At 23.1% G+C, this 19825-nt stretch overlaps 2 protein-coding genes, 1 long non-coding RNA gene and 2 pseudogenes across 5 annotated transcripts in view; 1 reads left to right on the top strand and 4 right to left on the bottom strand.

Moving 5' to 3' along the window:
- alpha-Man-Ia (alpha-Mannosidase class I a) overlaps nucleotides 1-19825 on the bottom strand; it is a 557932-nt gene that overhangs the window by 130643 nt on the left and 407464 nt on the right. The gene's annotated exons all lie outside the window — the stretch shown is intronic.
- Nucleotides 1-19825, top strand: part of LOC112552243 (uncharacterized) — a 167106-nt gene that overhangs the window by 35146 nt on the left and 112135 nt on the right. The window lies entirely within an intron of this gene.
- Nucleotides 3746-9013, bottom strand: LOC148936526 (uncharacterized; annotated as a pseudogene).
- LOC148936525 (uncharacterized) lies at nucleotides 11074-12785 on the bottom strand. Its single transcript, XM_089077710.1, has 3 exons — nucleotides 12015-12785; nucleotides 11667-11786; nucleotides 11074-11567 (listed from the first exon to the last, which is right to left on the bottom strand). Exons 1-3 carry the CDS (start codon nucleotides 12156-12158, stop codon nucleotides 11427-11429), a joined length of 405 nt encoding a protein of 134 aa, XP_088933836.1. The 5' UTR covers nucleotides 12159-12785; the 3' UTR covers nucleotides 11074-11426.
- Nucleotides 12912-17473, bottom strand: LOC148936524 (uncharacterized; annotated as a pseudogene).

Here is a 19825-nt window from a genome sequence, read left to right as displayed (position 1 = left end):
ATATATTATTTCTCTTATACCACAAAAAGCATATTTAGTGATCATTATTATAAATAATGTTATAACAAATAAGCAGTAGTTCATATATAATTTTGAACAAAGAACTTTAAATGTAAAATAGAATAACATTTTTAATATATTTTACTAGCATTACATAAATAATTTGTTATATGATTATTTTATATATATATATAAAAATCTCATATTATAAAATAAATATTATTTAAATTACAATTACGTAAAAACTGATATTCTTTTAATAAAATCGTACGTGATCAACATCTTATAAAAAAAATGCAATATTTCGTTTTACTTTTATATTTAATCACGGAAAGGTAAATATTTATTTATTGATTGCATATTAAATTATCATTTTCATTCTCATGATTGAATTGAATACATCACAGCAATATAGGACAGCGCAGTATTAACAAGCTAAAAAGAACATTTAATATACAGTTTAGCAAAATTTTGTTATTTTTTTATTCTTAGCGCTTCTTACCATAGCAAAATTTTTTATCTTTGCCATAAATATAAAATCAATGGTGTAGTAAAAATCTTTGCTCATTCTATTCATTAAAAATAAAAGCAGTTTTTGTGATGTAATAGGCATTAGATACCACGATGTACCATATCTAAAAATAAAGATAAAAAAGAAGATATCTTGAGACAGCTTAAAAAAATTATGGAAAAAAATTTCCATAGACTTCCGCAAATTTATTTCAATTTATTTAAATCGGAAAACAATTTTAATACAATATAAATAAAATCTTTCTGTTCAAAGATATATACATTTTCGTTTAAATGCGAATAATAATTTTATATAATACAAAAATGAAAACATTAGTACTAATAAAAATATTTTTATACAAATTAATAAACGCAAGATTTTGTAGGATTCGAATATTTATAAAACTCCTAAATATTCGATCTTTGATTGTCATGATTGCATATTAGTTATAGCATTAGTAATACTTACACTAATTTAAACATTTCGTTATTACAATCGGTAATCTTCTGGCCTATATAATTCGCTATATACATATAAATTAGATCCAAAAAAAGATATTAATATCTCATCCATGTTTCTTGATACCGTTATTGCTTGAACTAGTTTATTAAAGATCATAATTTAACTGAATGACAATGCTGGAGTAAATTTATATTTGGCAAGAATTATATATATTAGCTTATAATTAAAAAATAGACGATACAAATTATATTTACTCTAAATAAATTGACATTTAATGAAAATACTCAAACAATGACAATGAAGCAGTATGGCATATTCAATGATGATATTAAAATATCACAGAACCTTTAAATATAAAGAAAAGTTAAATTTAGAAGAATCTTTTATATAATGAAATTATTATAAATAATTATTAGCAAATAATATTTGAGGAATTTTCATGAAATTATTTCTTGCTTAAATAAAAATTAAAATGTTTAAAAAAAAGAATTATATATCCTCGAAATATAAAAGCTAATAAAGACTTTAATTTTAAAAGAATGTTATAAGAAATGAGAGAGAGAGAGAGAGAGAGAGAGAGAGAGAGAGAGAGAGAGAGAAAGAGAGAAAGGTTAAGAAAAAATATAATTATATGTTATATACATACAATTTAATATTCATCTCGTAATATTGCAATACAAATATCAATTGATTCAATTACCACTATTTGTATCTCTAGAAAGGAATTATCTCAAAATGTTTCTTTCATATAAACGTTACATATGTTTTATCACATGTCTTATCATATGTGTGTTTCCCATCGACGCAAGCGCATCAGGAGACACGGTAGTGTCTCGGATGTCAAGTCAACCGAGAACACTGCCGTGTGACTTTACGCGAGTCGTCGAGGTTCGAGCATCTGAAATTATCGAATCTCAATAACGGCTATACTGATCAAGTTCTAAATAGGCTTGATCGATAGCTTGAGTCCGACTTGCATAATAAAAGTATTTTTATTTTTCTGCTACGTGCCCTACAAGCAGAGATATTGCTATACAAAGTCCGATTTGGAAATTTTTACTTTAAGAAACGTCATTATCATCGCCTTTGTACGGCTGCATCGTCTGTCACGAGATGTCATTATTAATCTTATCGACCCAGCGGATTATCAGACTAAAGTCAGGGTTATTGTAGAATCTAGCGAATCAATGTTCGCTGGGTCCTGCAGTGACCCTGATTTATCGGCCTGATTTATCCGCTGGGTCGATAAAATTGATTGATGTAAACACGGTAGTGTTTTTGGTTAGACCTCTCGGGTATCAATATAATAATAAATACGCGTATATTAAAATTAAAAAGGAAACAATAGCAGTATTAATAAATTGCATACTACTATTATTCTTTTTCTGCACGTCCGAGTGGTGGCCAACGACGTTGACGTTCGCGGCGAGTTTGACAATTTGTAATAATTTCGGAGTGTAATTCATGTTTGTGTTTATACTTTGCAGGTAAGTTCTATTTTTCATTTTATCAGAGAACAAAGATATTATTCTTTTATTCAGTCTTATCTACATACTCTTATTATGTCACTCTAGAAAAATCAGTTCCAAAACGAATAAAAATGAAAATTTGTCAATTAAAAAAATAACATATCTAGAGAACTATACATATATTATAATTTTGAATCATATTTCTAATCAACTATTTATTATTAGACAATTACATACATATATATATATAATTGCAAAATTTACAAAGAATTTAAAGATTGATATTTGATAATTTCCAACTTGATTGTTGATTGAATTCCTATTGATCTTAAACTATTTAATAACAATATATATGTGTGTATATATACACATTGTTTGATCGGATGATTATTTTGCATGGATGATTATTTAATTATTTCTTTCATTTATTATTTCTTCCAATATATATATATATATATATATACATATATATATATATAGAATATATGAAATAATAAGATTACATGTTTATTTATTAGGTATATATATATATATATATATATATATATATATATATATATATACACACTATAAAATTACCTTTTTTTTAAAAAAAGGTAAAAAAAGGGTGTCAAGTATAGTGGAATACTTCAAAATGTCTGATATCACTATAAAATTACCTTTTTTTTAAAAAAAGATAAAAAAAGGGTGTCAAGTATAGTGGATATTGCCAACTCACACACACACACACACACACACACACACACACACACACACACACACACACACATTTTATTCATATTCTTTTTAGAGGTATGAGCAGCGCCAAGTGTTTTTACATAAAAATTTTTTTTATTTAAATAAAATTTTATCATTTATTTTATACTGTTACTTTATAATTCTTTGTAATAAAAACGTAAATTGAGTAAATTTTGTGATATAAAAATATTTTAAAGCTAAATAATTACTATCACTTGGGTTAGAAAAAGAAGTTTTTAATGGATAGAAAAATATACATATAATTTGGTTTTTATTATTTTTAAATTAAAGAAACTACTACTTGAGTTTTATTTTTTTAAAACAGTGGTTTATCAAATCTTTTATACGATTGAAATATATAATTTGACTAAAATGGACTTGTAGCTTCATGTTTGTAAGACTATAACTTGGCGCCAATTATTGATATCAAATCTTTTATATAAATTTTTCACAATCATTTGAATTGGCAATATCCACTATACTTGACACCCTTTTTTTTATCTTTTTTTAAAAAAAAGGTAATTTTATAGTGATATCAGACATTTTGAAGTATTCTACTATACTTGACACCCTTTTTTTACCTTTTTTTAAAAAAAAGGTAATTTTATAATGTATAAAGTTACCGCTAAATTGACATTACTTAACGTTAGTATGATTTCAGTTGTTAAACGCTACATATCTCTGTCTGGTAAAACTTTTAAATAGTTCATTGCAATGATTATAATATCTTCAATATTATAAATAGTGTAATAACTTTGTGTAATAACTTATATTAGTGAAATATTGATAATGAAAGGAATTTTCAATGTAATATGTCATTTATTAATATACAAAAAGATAAAGAGAAAGACGCATTTCATTGCAGACGTAATTTGTTATTAAAAAGTGCTAAAAAGTTGAGAATTTTATACATATATATATATATATATATATATATATATATATATATATATATAAAATTATGCCTTGTTCTATACGTATCAAATAAAAAAATAACTTCAGAATTGGATTTCTATATTAAAAAATATGAACACATTTAGGAAGATTTCTTCTATCGTAATATATTTGATTAAGAATTGTTTTAATTAAAAAATAATTTTTAACTAAATGATTATTTTTATCATATGTATTAAACTTTTTTCGTAGTTTATAAAAGACTTTTATTTTTTACACGTTTAGTTTTTATGTTTTCGTTAGTCTTAAAAATTTAGCACAACATTCAAATCTAATATAAAAAATCCAATTCTAGCAATGTTAATATATTGCGAATATTGATCAAAGTACCTTATGATTTCAATATGATTTAAGTTTTGCTACTTCTCTTTTAATGATAAAATTTCAAGAGGTTTAGTTCTTCATTTTTTCATCGTTTAATTGTGTAGAGTAGAGTACCATAAAATAGGATAAAGATGTACTTAGTATCTAAAAAATGCATTTTTTTTATTTGCGTTTGTATATTCTCAGAAAATTATTTTAGAATATTAATTTATAGTAGCTACACAATTACCGTAGTAAAACCTTCTAGTGAAGTGACAAAAAAACCGCCAAAGATGATAGTAAAATTTTTCGTATTATATTGTAGTAGAAACAATATTAATTTCTGAATTCGAAGTGGCGCTATGTACCATATCGAATTATATCTATAAATTTTTATAAGCTAGATATTATTATACATAATTAAACATAACTTTAAATAATAAGTAATAATATACTGAATTGTAAATTAAAAAAATTTATTTAACATTAAAAATTACTTAAAATAATAATTACTTAAATTAATTAAAATAATTATGAAATTTCATTACTCATCAACACCTAATTATATAAAACTATATAAAAATAAGTTCTTGCAATCATATTTTTTTCTGTATTATAATTACGTTTGATGTTAATTAAAACTTACGTTGCAAGACATACATTGCTACAGTGATCCAAAAATTCTTGCCCTGCATTATTCAAGAGAAATAAATATAAGAAGTGTCCGATTAATACTGATAAGATTATAAAAGATTCGCACAAATCATTAGAAGAAGTTTGTAAAATTAGAAGAAGCTGGAACATCAATCAAAGTTTTACTTAAAAAGTAACTTAATATTTAGAAAACATATTTCTAAGCACAATATTTTATATGCTACTTACTCGAAACATCGAAACGCTTACGCTAATCGCGCCTAATATGATAAGAATAAAAAACATTATTCCGAAACAAGAATTGAAGTGATCCATAAACCTTCAAAATTGAAATAATTTCTCTAAGTAATAATATCTTTATGTAAGAAAGAAAAAATGAAAAGAATATAATTTCTGTGTATTTGTTTTTCTCAATTTTAATTAAACCTTAACATAATTTTAAACAGTTTTTAAATGGCACAAGGTAAAATAGCATTTGCATAGCACACTAGCTCATGTTAAATACAAACTTCATTGCTTTTTGCTGGATATTTACAGCTCGCATTATTCTTACACACATAATATGTTCTCTTTTTAACGGAGAAATTTGTTGCATGTTTTCCATATCCATTACACGTTCCATTCGGTAGCTATAAATTTTTAAATATTATCCAATGACTAGTTGTAAAATTCATTACTTACCTGGCAATTTTTAATAAACCACAAACGTGTTTTATATGTAAATATATGAATGTAGCAATAGCTATAATTATTAGTAATACAATACATGCGTATACAATAAAATGAGGTAATATAACATAAAGATATTTTTCTCGATCAACGGAGTATTCCATTGGAATATATATAAGTTGTGAATAAGTATAGTTGCAAGTATGGTTAGATAAGTAAACATTCAAAATGTAAAGCGTCATTGGCGATGTCACATACACAATTAAAATACAGCAGCAAAAAACTAGAATGTATACAAAAATAATTAAAATTATTTTTTGTATGGGTTATCGAGATATAAACTAAACATAATAATATAAAATAATAAGTAAAATAAATCACATACAGCTTTATACAATTATATCTTTATCATGTAATTAAAGAAGATATTACTTTAAATAGGAAATATGTAAATAATTTACAAAGAAATGTCTAAAATTTACCAAGAGAGTTTGTATATCGATAAAATATTTATAAATAAATAGCAATATATAATTTTAAAGATTATTATGTGTAGTAAATAATTATGTGATAATATTTTTCTTACTTGTTGAAAAGATAGTAATTAACCTTCCGTATTCGGCGTATGATGCTATTATTTCACGTTCATGCTCATCCTGTAATAAATTCCAATCGGCCTGAATACGTTCGAATAGTCGTTTTATCTGTCGAATATTTAAGAAAAAGATATCTAATATACTTAAATAATAAATAATAAATAATTTTAGTACTCATCATGAATTATGATCAGATTGTTTTCATTCTCCAATTCATACCATCAATCTGGAAAATCGGTACCTCTCTTTCTTTTTTACACTCAATAATAACAAATAACATAAAAAAGTGTTTAATTATAATTATTTAAAGATATAATTCTTACTCACAAAAATTATAAAAAAAATTAGGTAACATTTTCCCCAAATTGATTTTATTTTAAATAAATTATTATAAAACTTAATAAGACTTACAATTTCTGTTCTAATGTAAAAGATGTAGTACTTTAATATAGCCACAAGAGTAGGAAATGTATATGATATAATTTCGATAAAAAAAATTGAGTTAACTTCATGTGTGATAAATGCAGCTAACTGCAATGTCTCAGTTATAGTAATAGATATTTAGAAATACAAGTTGTAAAAAATAGAAATTAATTTCACGATCATATAGAAAGTTACAATTAATCAAAATACTAGAAAATTCAATCTAATAATTGAGAACATAAAAATATTTTTCTAATCGTACCTCAATACAAATTATGCTTGCCAAAATAATAACAACGAATAATTTTTGTATTTTTGAGAATATTGATGTTTGATAGGGCCATATACCAATCATTAGAAGAAGAATACGATTAATTTTATAATAATACTCTCCAATGGCGTGCATCTTGTATAAAACTGTTTGTGTGATGCAAACTCAGAGAGTTTTATCTACTGTTTAATTTTATTTCTTTGAATATTACTATCTATTAAACATTGTGTTAATTTTATATATGTAGAAAGAAATTCAAATGCAGTTGCGGGATGATGAAACGTAATATATCATTTTATGTATTTAAGGTAGAGCATAAGGGTGCAAATTTTAGTAATCTTGTAATATTACATAAATAGGGATGATTGCAGCTATAGACAAAACGTATGCATTATTTTCTTAGCAAAATATACCAAGGAAGAATTATCAATAAGCAACGCACGCGCAGTAATCGTAATAAAAGTATTGTATATCTTCATTGTTAGATGAAGTGTCATGCTTGCTATTACTTTTTCCGTTTAAGACTTTTCAGTTCTTTTCATGTGTTAATAATGTACACTAGTGCGCAATTTTATATTAATGCAATTAAATAAAGAAGATTAAGGTAATTATAGAAGATCAGTGTGTGAAGAGAATATAATTCACGATTATGTGTTTTTTAACGTTTTTATTTAAACCTTTTTTTATTGATTATTGGAAGCAACGTTAATTATAATATAATTTTATATAAATGAAGAACTAAAATCAGTTTTGATACTTAATTCATATAAAACTTGCTTCAATCAGGATTCTGTCCATTTAAATGCAAAATATGCTATTCTGTTTTCTGTTTTCTGTTTCTGTTTTCTATTTATTTTATTATATTACTAATATAATTTTAAATTAGATTAAATTAGATCTAATTAGATTAAATTAATGCAATATATACTTCGTTACACGCGTTTTAAATAACAAATTATCACAATTAAATTAAATTATTGTAATCATCTAAATATAAAAAACAAAAACAAAAATTTAACATATATAATTAATTTAAAAAATTTTAAGTTTCTAATTTTTTAATTTATGATTTCATCTTATAATAATAATATAAATTTTTTAACATTATTATTTGTATGTATATAAGCATTTATATTGTTACGTTCACGGCAAGCTCTCGCGTGCATAATTCACATACTTATTCGCAAAATGAGCAAGAATTATTAGCAAAAGCAACGAACTTTATTTACAAAGCAAGTAAACAAGAAAATAGCAAAAATGTTCATTTCTATCATAGCTGCTCCGCGGCTCTCTTGCAACCGAAGTCTGTCAAACAATAAGAAAGAATGATCTTCTGTTCAAAAATCAATATTCGGGGGGCAGCAAAATCGATGGATCACCGTTCAATCGTAATAATAATGTATGATGTTCTGGAAATTTGCAACTTAAAATATAATAAGAAAAATATAATAAAAAAATTTATGAAAAGTTAAATAAAAAAATTTATTTGATATTTTTTCAAAAGTAGTATTTTTTGAGATACAAAATTTAAAACTGCCCAATCACAGACTATTTAGTAAATAGTTTCAAGTACGGTCATTAATATTGTACGCGCAATTACAAGTGATTAATTTAAACATCTGTATCTGATATACAAGTGATTAATTTAAACACCTGTAACTGATCCATTGTATATTTAAAAAACTAATCGCAATAATATTTTGAATTGTAAATTTAAAGATATCTTGTATATGAAAGTAAAATATAGTATAGTACAATAATATTCACATAAAATATAAATAATATAATTTAATAGAAATAACATATTCAATAATGCTACTTTTGCAAATAATTAATTTTCATAATTTGATTTATAAACAAATTATTTTTTTTTAAATATCTTTATGGATAAAAAATAAGAACTATATATACTGCGAATACATATTATATTGAAGGAAAAGAAACTGAAACTTTGCTCTCATAGAAATATAATAATAGTGCAAATAATTTTTAATAATAATATTGTAATTAGAAAATATAATATATAATATAATATAATATATCTTATTTTAAACATCTTATTTAATAATTTGATATTTTCTAATTAATGATAAGAGTCAAGAAGAAAGGATTTTTATACAGAATTTTTTCAGAATATATATTATTTCTCTTATATCACAAAAAGCATATTTAGTGATCATTATTATAAATAATGTTATAACAAATAAGCAGTAGTGCATATATAATTTTGAACAAAGAGCTTTAAATATAAATTAGAATAACATTTTTAATATATTTTAGTAGCATTACATAAATAATTTGTTATATGATTATTTTATATATATATATATATATATATATATATATATATATATAAAAATCACATATTATAAAATAAATATTATTTAAATTACAATTACGTAAAAACTGATATTCTTCTAATAAAATCGTACGTGATCAACATCTTATAAAAAAATGCAATATTTCTTTATACTTTTATATTTAATCACGGAAAGGTAAATATTTATTTATTGATTGCATGTTAAATTATCATTTTCATTCTCATGATTGAATTGAATACATCACAGCAATATAGGACAGCGCAGTATTAACAAGCTAAAAAGAACATTTAATGTACAGTTTAGCAAAATTTTCTATCTTTGCCACAAATAAAACCAATGTAGTAAAAGTCTTTGCTCATTCTATTCATTAAAAATAAAAGCAGTTTTTGTGATGTGACAAGCATTATATACCACGATGTACCATATCTAAAAATAAAGATAAAAAAGAAGTTATCTTGAGATAGCTTAAAAAAATTATGGAAAAAGATTTCCATAGAATTCCGCAAATTTATTTCAATTTATTTAAATCAGAAAACAATTTTACAATATACAATATAAATAGAATCTTTCTGTTCAAAGATATATACATTTTTGTTTAAATGTGAATAATAATTTTATATAATACAAAAATGAAAAAATTAGTACCAATAAAAATATTTTTATATACAAATTAATAAACGCGAGATTTTGGATTCGAAGGATTTTAGGATTCGAATGTTTATAAAACTTCTATATATTCGATCTTTGATTGTCATGATTGCATATAAGCATTAGTTATAGCATTAGTAATACTTACACTAATTTAAACATTTCGTTATTACAATCAATAACCTTCTGGCCTATATAATTTGCTATATACATATAAATTAGATGACCTAAAAAAGGATATTAATATCTCATCCATGTTTCTTGATACCGTTATTGTTTGAACAGACTAGTTTATTAAAGATCATAATTTAATTGAATGAAGTAAATTTATATTTGGCAAGATATATATCATATATATTAGCTTATAATTAAAAAGTAGACGATACAAATTATATTTACTCTAAATAAATTGACACTTAATGAAAATACTCCAACGATGACAATGAAGCAGTATATATTCAATAATGATATTAAAATATCACAGAACCTTTAAATATAAAGAAAAGTTAAATTTATAGGAATCTTTTATATAATGAAATTATTAATTATAAATAATTATTAGCAAATAATAGGAATTTGAGGAATTTTTATGAAATTATTTCTTGCTTAAACAAAAATTAAGATGTTTAAAAAAAAAAGAATTATATATTATATATTCTCGAAATGTAAAAGCTAATAAAGACTTTAACATTTTAAAAGAATGTTATAAGAAATGAGAGAGAGAGAGAGAGAGAGAGAGAGAGAGAGAGAGAGAGAGAGAGAGAGAGAGAGAGAGAGAGAGAGAGAAAGAAAGAGAGAAAGATTAAGAAAAAATATAATACACTAACTGTATAGTTTTATTGTGTACAATTACAATATGAAGAATCTTCTTGCAAATTGTGCGTTCTTTTTCACGATTTGATATAACATACTATCGTCGATTGAATGCTTGATTCGATGGCAGTAATTCCAAATTCAATAATTTCAAATCAAGATTATTGCTAATATAAATCATTCGTTACCTGGTAATTTTAAACATTCCATAAGAATGATATGTTAATAATAACAGCTACGTTGCCATAACTAACATCATTAACAATAATAATGATAGTAATTTCATGGAATACTCTAATATAGAAGTAATTATCCTGACAGATAAAATATTTCATTGTAATAAGAGTTTTGCGTAGTCGAGGTTCGTCCAATGTAAAACAAAGCCAAGAATAACCGGAAGAAATTGAATAATAATTACAATGAACATTAAAAAAGAACAGGACACTGTAAAGATAAACTTGATAAATATATTATAATTAAATACATAATTTAATCTTATAACATGAGAAATATTATGTAAAATGTAATTTAAATATCATAATTACTGACAAATACTATTTTTAAAACATATTATAGATAAATATAAAATAGAGATTAATAAAACAATATTGTTTTACAATAGATAAAGATTATGTAAACTTGGCAGTTATGAGCATATTTTTGTATGATATCGTTTTCTAATTTACTTTGCATCATTTTCCAATCGTCTTGAATATGATGATGCAGAATTCTTACCTATAATTTAAATATTTATTTAACCAATAGATTTAATTGTATTAACACAAATGAAACCTATAATAGCTCCTTGTATAAATAAACCGAGAAGTAACTCACAGTTTTTGATTTAAAAATAAAAATACAATATTTCAGCGTAATTATTATAGAAGGAAAAGCAAGCGACATTGTTTTAATGAAGAGGACCATATCATATCTTGTTGTAATGAAAACTGATAACTGAAATTAATAAATACAGCAATTATGTCAAAAATATAATAATAAAATTACGTCATGTTCACTGCAACAATTAGAAAACAATTTTAAAATATTACTTGTATATTATAACTTAAATTTTAATGATATCATTAATACTTTAAAAAATTATTGAAACAAAATAAATTTTCTGGAGATATTATAAGATTAATTATAAACAAATTAAATTGTTATAGATATATGAATAATTACCTGCAGAATAACATATGATATAGTTAAAATCATAATCAGCATTGGTTGCAAAAATACCAATTGTGATCTATCATGAGGCCAAATACCCAATACTTTTAAAAAGATTTTATTAATTGTATAATAATGTTCTTCGATTAGATGCATCTTGCACTAAAGACAAAATGCAAATAAAAAGCGAAATATTGGAGCACATATTATATATAATATCACTAGGGTTTCCCATAAATTGTTTGAGAAATGAGATAAATGATGAAGTATGTTTTTTTAAATAATTGATACTCGCTGTAATAGATATATAATATGCTTTGAAATCATTTAAAAAAAAAATTATAATAGTTACATCAATATTTTTCGTATAGACTAGAAGAAGAAAAAGATAGATAGAAGAAAAAAAAGATTAAGAAGAAAATATAAATTATCTAAATTGCTGCAAGACTTTCTTTATTTATTTTAAAACATATTTCATATTATTACGTGTATTTCACACATGCGCAGTAGCGAGTACGTTTTGTGATGATCGAACAAACACATCAGTCTCTTCTCAACCGTTAAACATTGACACTGAAAATGAATATCTAATCATGAAATAACGAATAGTTTATTCAAAATTTAACAGAATTTTAATAATTTATTTGTTATATACTGCCCCCTTTATTTTGAAAATACATTACGGGTACTTTTCAATTACATTATATTTGTATAAACAAAGGAAAAAGTGAAAGAAATATATAATTATATATGTAATAAAAGAGAGATATGTTAAATTATATAATTGTCTATTAGTTAAATATACTTACTCAATATATCATATATAATATATATATATAATATATAATATATATATATAATATATAATAAATATATATATAATAAAATTACATTGTATATTTTCTTAAAGTATACAATTATATAGATTAAAATACATATTTTAAATTATTATATTTTACATCTATATTTTATATTTATAATAATATAATTATAATCAACATATTTCTATAAGTAATATAGAGAATATATAATAGATATTGCAATGGCAACAACAAATAATAAGTTAGGCTTTTTATTTATTTAATAATATTTCATTTATATTGCTAAATTCGACCAAATATCTTTCTTCTCTTTAACAAATTATCTATTTATAATATCTTTATTAATAATGCATACAAGATGTTAAAAATACAAAAATGTACATAATATGTTCAATGTAAATTTTTCATGTATATGTGTTGCATAATTATTTAAACTTGATGTTTAAAAATTAATTATCAATTAGTAATTAATTTTTCCTTATTTATTATATGTAGAATAAATCACCATAAAATATGATATTGCCATACTCGTAAGCTAAAAAGGGAATTGTACATATTAAATACACATAACAGTTTGACTTTTTTCTGTTAAAGAAATTTTAATTTTACTGTAGCAAATCCATCCAAGGATGCGACAAATATGCTGCAACATGTTAAAGTAATATTTATTCTTCCTTTTTGCATTATAAATAATAACAATTTCTGCGTATGCAATGGTGCTGCATACCATAATCCATTGTAACTATAATTTTTAAAAATAAATTTAAATTGTAAATTAATAATAAAAAAAATTAAAAAGATCTAATTGATATCAATTAAATTAGCGATATATTTTTAAGTATCAGAATAGTAAATATAAATAAAATGTAAAAAATAAGTTTACTAAACATGGACTTAACATGGATTTAATCGCTATGACTCATATATGTTTATATGAATATGAGATATTAGAAACACAATACTCACGTGGCTTGAAACAATTTTACTCCATGATTGATTATTATTTGTCCGCAGTAATTACCAGCAAACAAATACATCAAATGAATAAGTATTAACAAAGCAACTATGAATGCTTTCTCAAAATTATTTAATGTTATTAATTGGAGGAACTATAATGCGGAATAGTATATGAAAGGTTTATAATTAAATGGAGAAGAAAAAGACTACTTACTTACTTGAAAAAGATTAAGACTTAAAGAACAGATACCAATCGTAATCAGAATAGCATACGGTATGGTAAAATTAGATACCATTAAATCATTAAACCTTTAAGAGATAAATATTAAATCTATTACTATATCTAAATATTATCTAATATTACTATATTAATCTAAATAATGCATAAGACATGCTTTAACACATGTTTGTTTTTGATAACTATTACGGTGAAAAACACACGTGAAAAATGTACAAAATATTCTAATCGTTTTTAACGTTGTCGATATATGATTCAGCATTTTACGAGTACATGTTGTTAGAGAATTAGAAGATAAAAAATTGATTTCTTTTATTAAAGTTTTCAAAAGTGTAAAATTTTTCAGAATTTTTCAATCTGCATCTAATCATAAAATGATACATTTCTCAAAATTCTAAAAATTGTATAAATTATATTTAATAATTTCGAATAATGTATGGAGATAAAATATAGCTCTATATAATTATGTAAGCTTTATATAATTGTGATCTGCTATTTTCTGTGCTTATATACATTCTGATAGCAATGATTTTTTTGGTTATTTTTTTATTTATTAATAAGATACTGCAAAATGTCTGAGTGAATTCATTTTAAATGCAAATAAAAATTTTAATAATGAAGTGCGGGGAATAAACAAAACAGTCTTCTACAGAATTAAAATTATTCAAATTGCGACTTGTTTAGTAACAGTAACATTTAACAATAGTTATGTGTTTCTTTTGTTATTTGAAGCAATAAATATCATTAATTAAAAAGAACTATATCTGTAGTAATAAGGCAGATATCAACATTGCCTTCATGATGCTGATGTCAGCACACAGAAATATTTAAAAGAAAGCTGTATCGAAAGAAAATAAAAAAAAGCAAAATAAAAGAAAATTGAAAAAGTAGTTTGAAGTTTATTTCTATAATATAGACAATTTATAAATAGTGTAAATATCAATAATTGGTATGAAAATCATATTAAATCTTTAATAGTGTTTTTTTTAATTTAATTTTTCTTTTCCAACTTTTCATAATATTTCAGAAACTAAGCACTATCGATTTAAAAAGTAATATTAAGTATATAAAAGTTATATTATAAATATTATAAAAGTAATATTAAGTAATATATATAAAATAAATTATAAAATTGCAAATATTTAATATATGTTTAATTTTTGAATGTGATTAATTCCAATTTTAATTTGTGATTTGGATCATGTTTAATACAAAGATATTCTAATAATTATTTAATATTAAACATGCAATAATTATTTAACATTAAACATTTAATATTAAATTGACAATTAAATAAACTTAGATGTAATAAATAAGAAATGACAAAAAATAAAATATTTTACATATTTTATAATAAAAATATAAAAATACTGACTCTAGGGCTTTCTGATGTATAATAATCGCATATACAATCCTTCGGTGAAGTAGTTATTTTTTTGTAGGATTAGGAATTGCTAACACATTCTTCTCAATAGCATTTTCTATTCGACAACTATAAATTTACTAATGTAAATTATGATTAAAATAAGTATTCAACAAGGAATACCAAATGTATTTTATATTACCTTGCAATTTTAAATAGTATACATATATGCGTTACATATAATACAATTATTGCACCAATACAATGTAGTTAGTCCTACGTAGCTGGCTAGAAGCTCATGTTACAATATAATATGAATATATTTATCTTGATTCATAAAATATCCTGTGAGTGTGATCACAGGCCGATAGGGCCGTGATTCATTTAATGGTAATATAATGTTAAGAATCAGTGGCAGATATTGAAGTATTCCAAAAAGGAATATGGCAAAATAACAAAACACTGAGAAATGTTAAATCTAATTTAAATTTAATTTAAAAATAAATTATTTTAAAAAAAGTATCAATGTTTTTTTGGTTTGTGTTAGTAAAAAAATGAAAGTAATGAATTTTATATGTATATCATTATAAAATATATCATTATAACTTGTGTTCTCTTTTACCCATTATAATTACTGTAAATAGTCTCCAATTGCAAGTGTATTTTTCTATAATTCCAATTTCCAATTTAGTTTTGAATAAATTCCAATCAGCTCGAATTTGTCCAGTAATTGCTTCACCTATTTATTCCATTTTTCCTTATCGGCATTTAGAATATAATTTACTTCATAAATATCGTAAAACATTCAAATAAACGGTCTTTGTCTTTTTGGACTTACATTGTCTGTCTGAATGACAAAAAGAAAGTATTTTACAGTGACGAAAAGATAACTTAAGACGAATGAGAGAGTGTTGAAAAGAAGCTCCGTATTGTATTGCGTTGTAATAAATACCAACAACTGGAAATAATATTTAAGACATATATTACAAATTGCAAATTATTTGTTTTCGTATTATCAAATGATGACTCGATGACATTTCGATGAATTTCGATATACATTTATTTAACATGCAATAAAATAAGTTTCATTACACAATAAGAAATAAAAAATATTATTTAAAAAACCTAAATAAAATGACTAATAGAATATTGCCATATGTTATGTATTATTAGATAAAAAAGATGTAATAACATATATATACATAAAATACAAATAAAATAAAGAAAAGTATCTATTAATACGCATATTTAAAAATATCATTTCACCATAATATCATAAAATTTGAAATATCCTCATTTATACCTGAAGAAGAATAAATGTTAAAAGAATACTAGCAAACAGAATTTTGTGTATTTGTGTGAAATACGATTGTTGATAAGGCCATAATCCAAGAGTCTTAAGAACTACTCGATTAATCTTGTAATAGCGTTCCTCGATTACAAACATTTCACACGAGAACACACTGTGACACGATTGCATCTATAGTAAAAATTGTATTATCTCCCTTGAATATTTTGTGAATTTCAAACGATCGATATAAAAGAACAGTCATAAGAAAATAACTATAATATACTATTTTAATATTGCAGCGATATTTTGCATAATATTCGCAAAAGCATATTATTTTAAATTACCTCAATTTATAATTAAAAGTAATGTTTCCTAAGTGTAAATAATTTTTTTGCGCAGATGCAATCATGATATTTTTTTTAAACAATTGCAATTTCTTTAAAAACATCAGATGCCTCGTCTTACATCAAATTACAAAATATGATGCGATATTAATTAAACATAACATATGTATATACAATGTGTATATAACATATGATAATAAATTAAATATAACATATGTTACGTTTAATATAAAGAAAATATGTGTGAGTACATATGCAAAAGAAATTTATTTGTTTAAAAATGATTTATTTAAGCCAAATCTCTTAATGATTATTGATGTTTGCAAACAAAACACATGATTAATTGTATATCTTGATAAAATAATATTAAATGCATTAATTAATAATTTAACGAAATATACTTAAATTAAGCAATAATGACTAAAGGGCAATAAATTTAAATAGAAATTCTTATACACATTTTATTTATTTCACAATGAGAAGATATTTAGACATCATACAAATTATCATTAAATATCATCATTAGATTATCATACAAATTGATAAGAAATCATACAGATTTAAATAAAAAATTTCGATAAAAATAATGTGTCTTTTAAGTATAAGTTTCATTAATTTAACTCAACATAACAATTTAATTACAATCTTATTTTTGTTTAAAAATTTAAGTATATATATATATATATATATATATATATATATATATTTATTAAAAGTATAATATTAAAAATTTATAACTTATGTTCTTTTTCTTCTTTCTGAAGATCTTATAAAACTATATTTTTAAAACAATTTATTAACATAAATTGCTTTTTATATATTATCATGTGCATATTTCTACGGGAAGATAAAAGTTTATTTATGGATTACTTTATAATTAGGTAAAAGATAATTGCATGTATTAACAATAGATCTGTATTCTTATAAACATCTTATGACATGCGACTCATCAATTTTTTATGAATATAAAGCCATTGAATCATATATAATTAAAAATAAATGAAAATAAATTAACACATATAATTGTACATCACAGCGACATAAGACAGCGCAGCATTTAACAACTGGAAAGAAATTTAATTTTATTATATATTCTTATTTTTATATATTCTTATACTTTGTTACATTCTTCTATTTTTCTTATTTCTTACTGTGGCGAAACTTTCCAACTTTGCGATGAACATAGAGCCAATCGTGAAATAAAATTCTTTACCAGTTTTTTGCATTAAAAATAAAATTAATTTTTGTGATGATACAGGCATTAAGTACCATGATGTATCATATCTAAAAATTTGATTAAGACTGAAAAATCTTACTTTGATAAAAATCTTATTAAATCGTATTATGAAAAAGACTATAAGATTATATAAAAAAACTTATATTGAGATGAATAACAAATTTCATGCGAGAATTTCATGGATGAAATTTTATTGTTTTAATTACTACTTAATTGTTTTATTTACATTTCTTATTTGAGAAGAATAAAAGAATTATATATTCTTTTATTTTCACAAATTCAGTGTATAACGATTAGCAAAGTAATTTTTAATTTTTTAATTTAAAGGGCTATAAATAATAATTTAAAAAAATATTTTTGATTACTGAGTAATAAGATTGATTACTTACGATAATTTGAAAAGTTCGTTATTGTAATCGATAACTTTCTGTCCAATGTAATTTGCTACGAACATATAAACTAAATGGCCTGTTGTGGTGAAAAAATACATTGTAAAGTTTTCCATGTTCTTTGATATTATTACTGCTTCAACAAACTGTCGCATATGAGATTGTAATTGTAAATTAAATTTAATGAATTATTACAGCACAGACAGTCTAATTAATACACAGACATTTGCATGTAATAGTACATATTATTTGAAGCTTTACTTACTCCATATAAATTGATGCTTAATGATATTAATCCGACAATAGTTATGATACAATATGGTATATTAAATGATGATATCATAATGTTGCAAAAGCTTTAAAACGATAAAAATATTACAGAAAGAGACTATTAAATAAAGAAATTATTATGCATATGATAGAAATAGTAGAAAGTAAAATCTTTACAAATAATAAAATCTTTACATTTAAGTAGGAATTAAAATATTGTCTCGAAAAGAGAAAAAAGAAGTTACATTCCCAAGATAAAGGCATGTGTACGCACTAAACTGTACAATCGATTTGAATCTCTTACATTCATTCTTTTTAATATTTAATATTATTTTAATATTATATGTGTATTTGAAAGTATTGAGAACAGAAAAGCGGTAGAAATAAGTATGAAAAGAAATGCTTTTTTTAAAGAGAAAATGTTCTAATTACAAGAAGTTATAAAGAAATAAGTAAGATACCAACTCCATAGCTCTACGATGCGCAATTACAACATGCATTATTCTTCTGTAAATTGCGCTTTTCTTTCCTGGATTTGGTACATGTAGTACGCTATCCTCGATGGAATATTCTATTCGATGACTGCAAATATTTTCAAGATTAATTTATGATTTTAAGTTGTCAATATAATTTAATCGGTACCTGGTAATTTTGAACATCCCAAAAGAGTGACAGCTAAATACTAACAATTGTGACGACGTCGCAAATAGTATTGATGTATATATTACAATAAGTACGATTTCATGCAGTATTTTAGTATAAAAATACTTATCATGTAAAACGAAATATTCCGCCATAATAATAGGTTTACGTGGTCGTGGTTCATCCAATGGTAAAACAATGTCAAGGATATTTGGAAGAAACTGAACCATGACTATACCGATTATTACAAAATTGATGCTCACTGTAAGGT

The sequence above is a fragment of the Pogonomyrmex barbatus genome, unplaced genomic scaffold (genome assembly GCF_055798465.1).
Source record: "Pogonomyrmex barbatus isolate J1 unplaced genomic scaffold, ASM5579846v1 scaffold20, whole genome shotgun sequence".
NCBI classification, from domain to species: Eukaryota; Metazoa; Arthropoda; class Insecta; order Hymenoptera; family Formicidae; genus Pogonomyrmex; species Pogonomyrmex barbatus.
The sequence above is the reverse complement of the archived record's forward strand: the minus strand, read 5'-3'. Positions and strand labels throughout refer to the sequence as shown.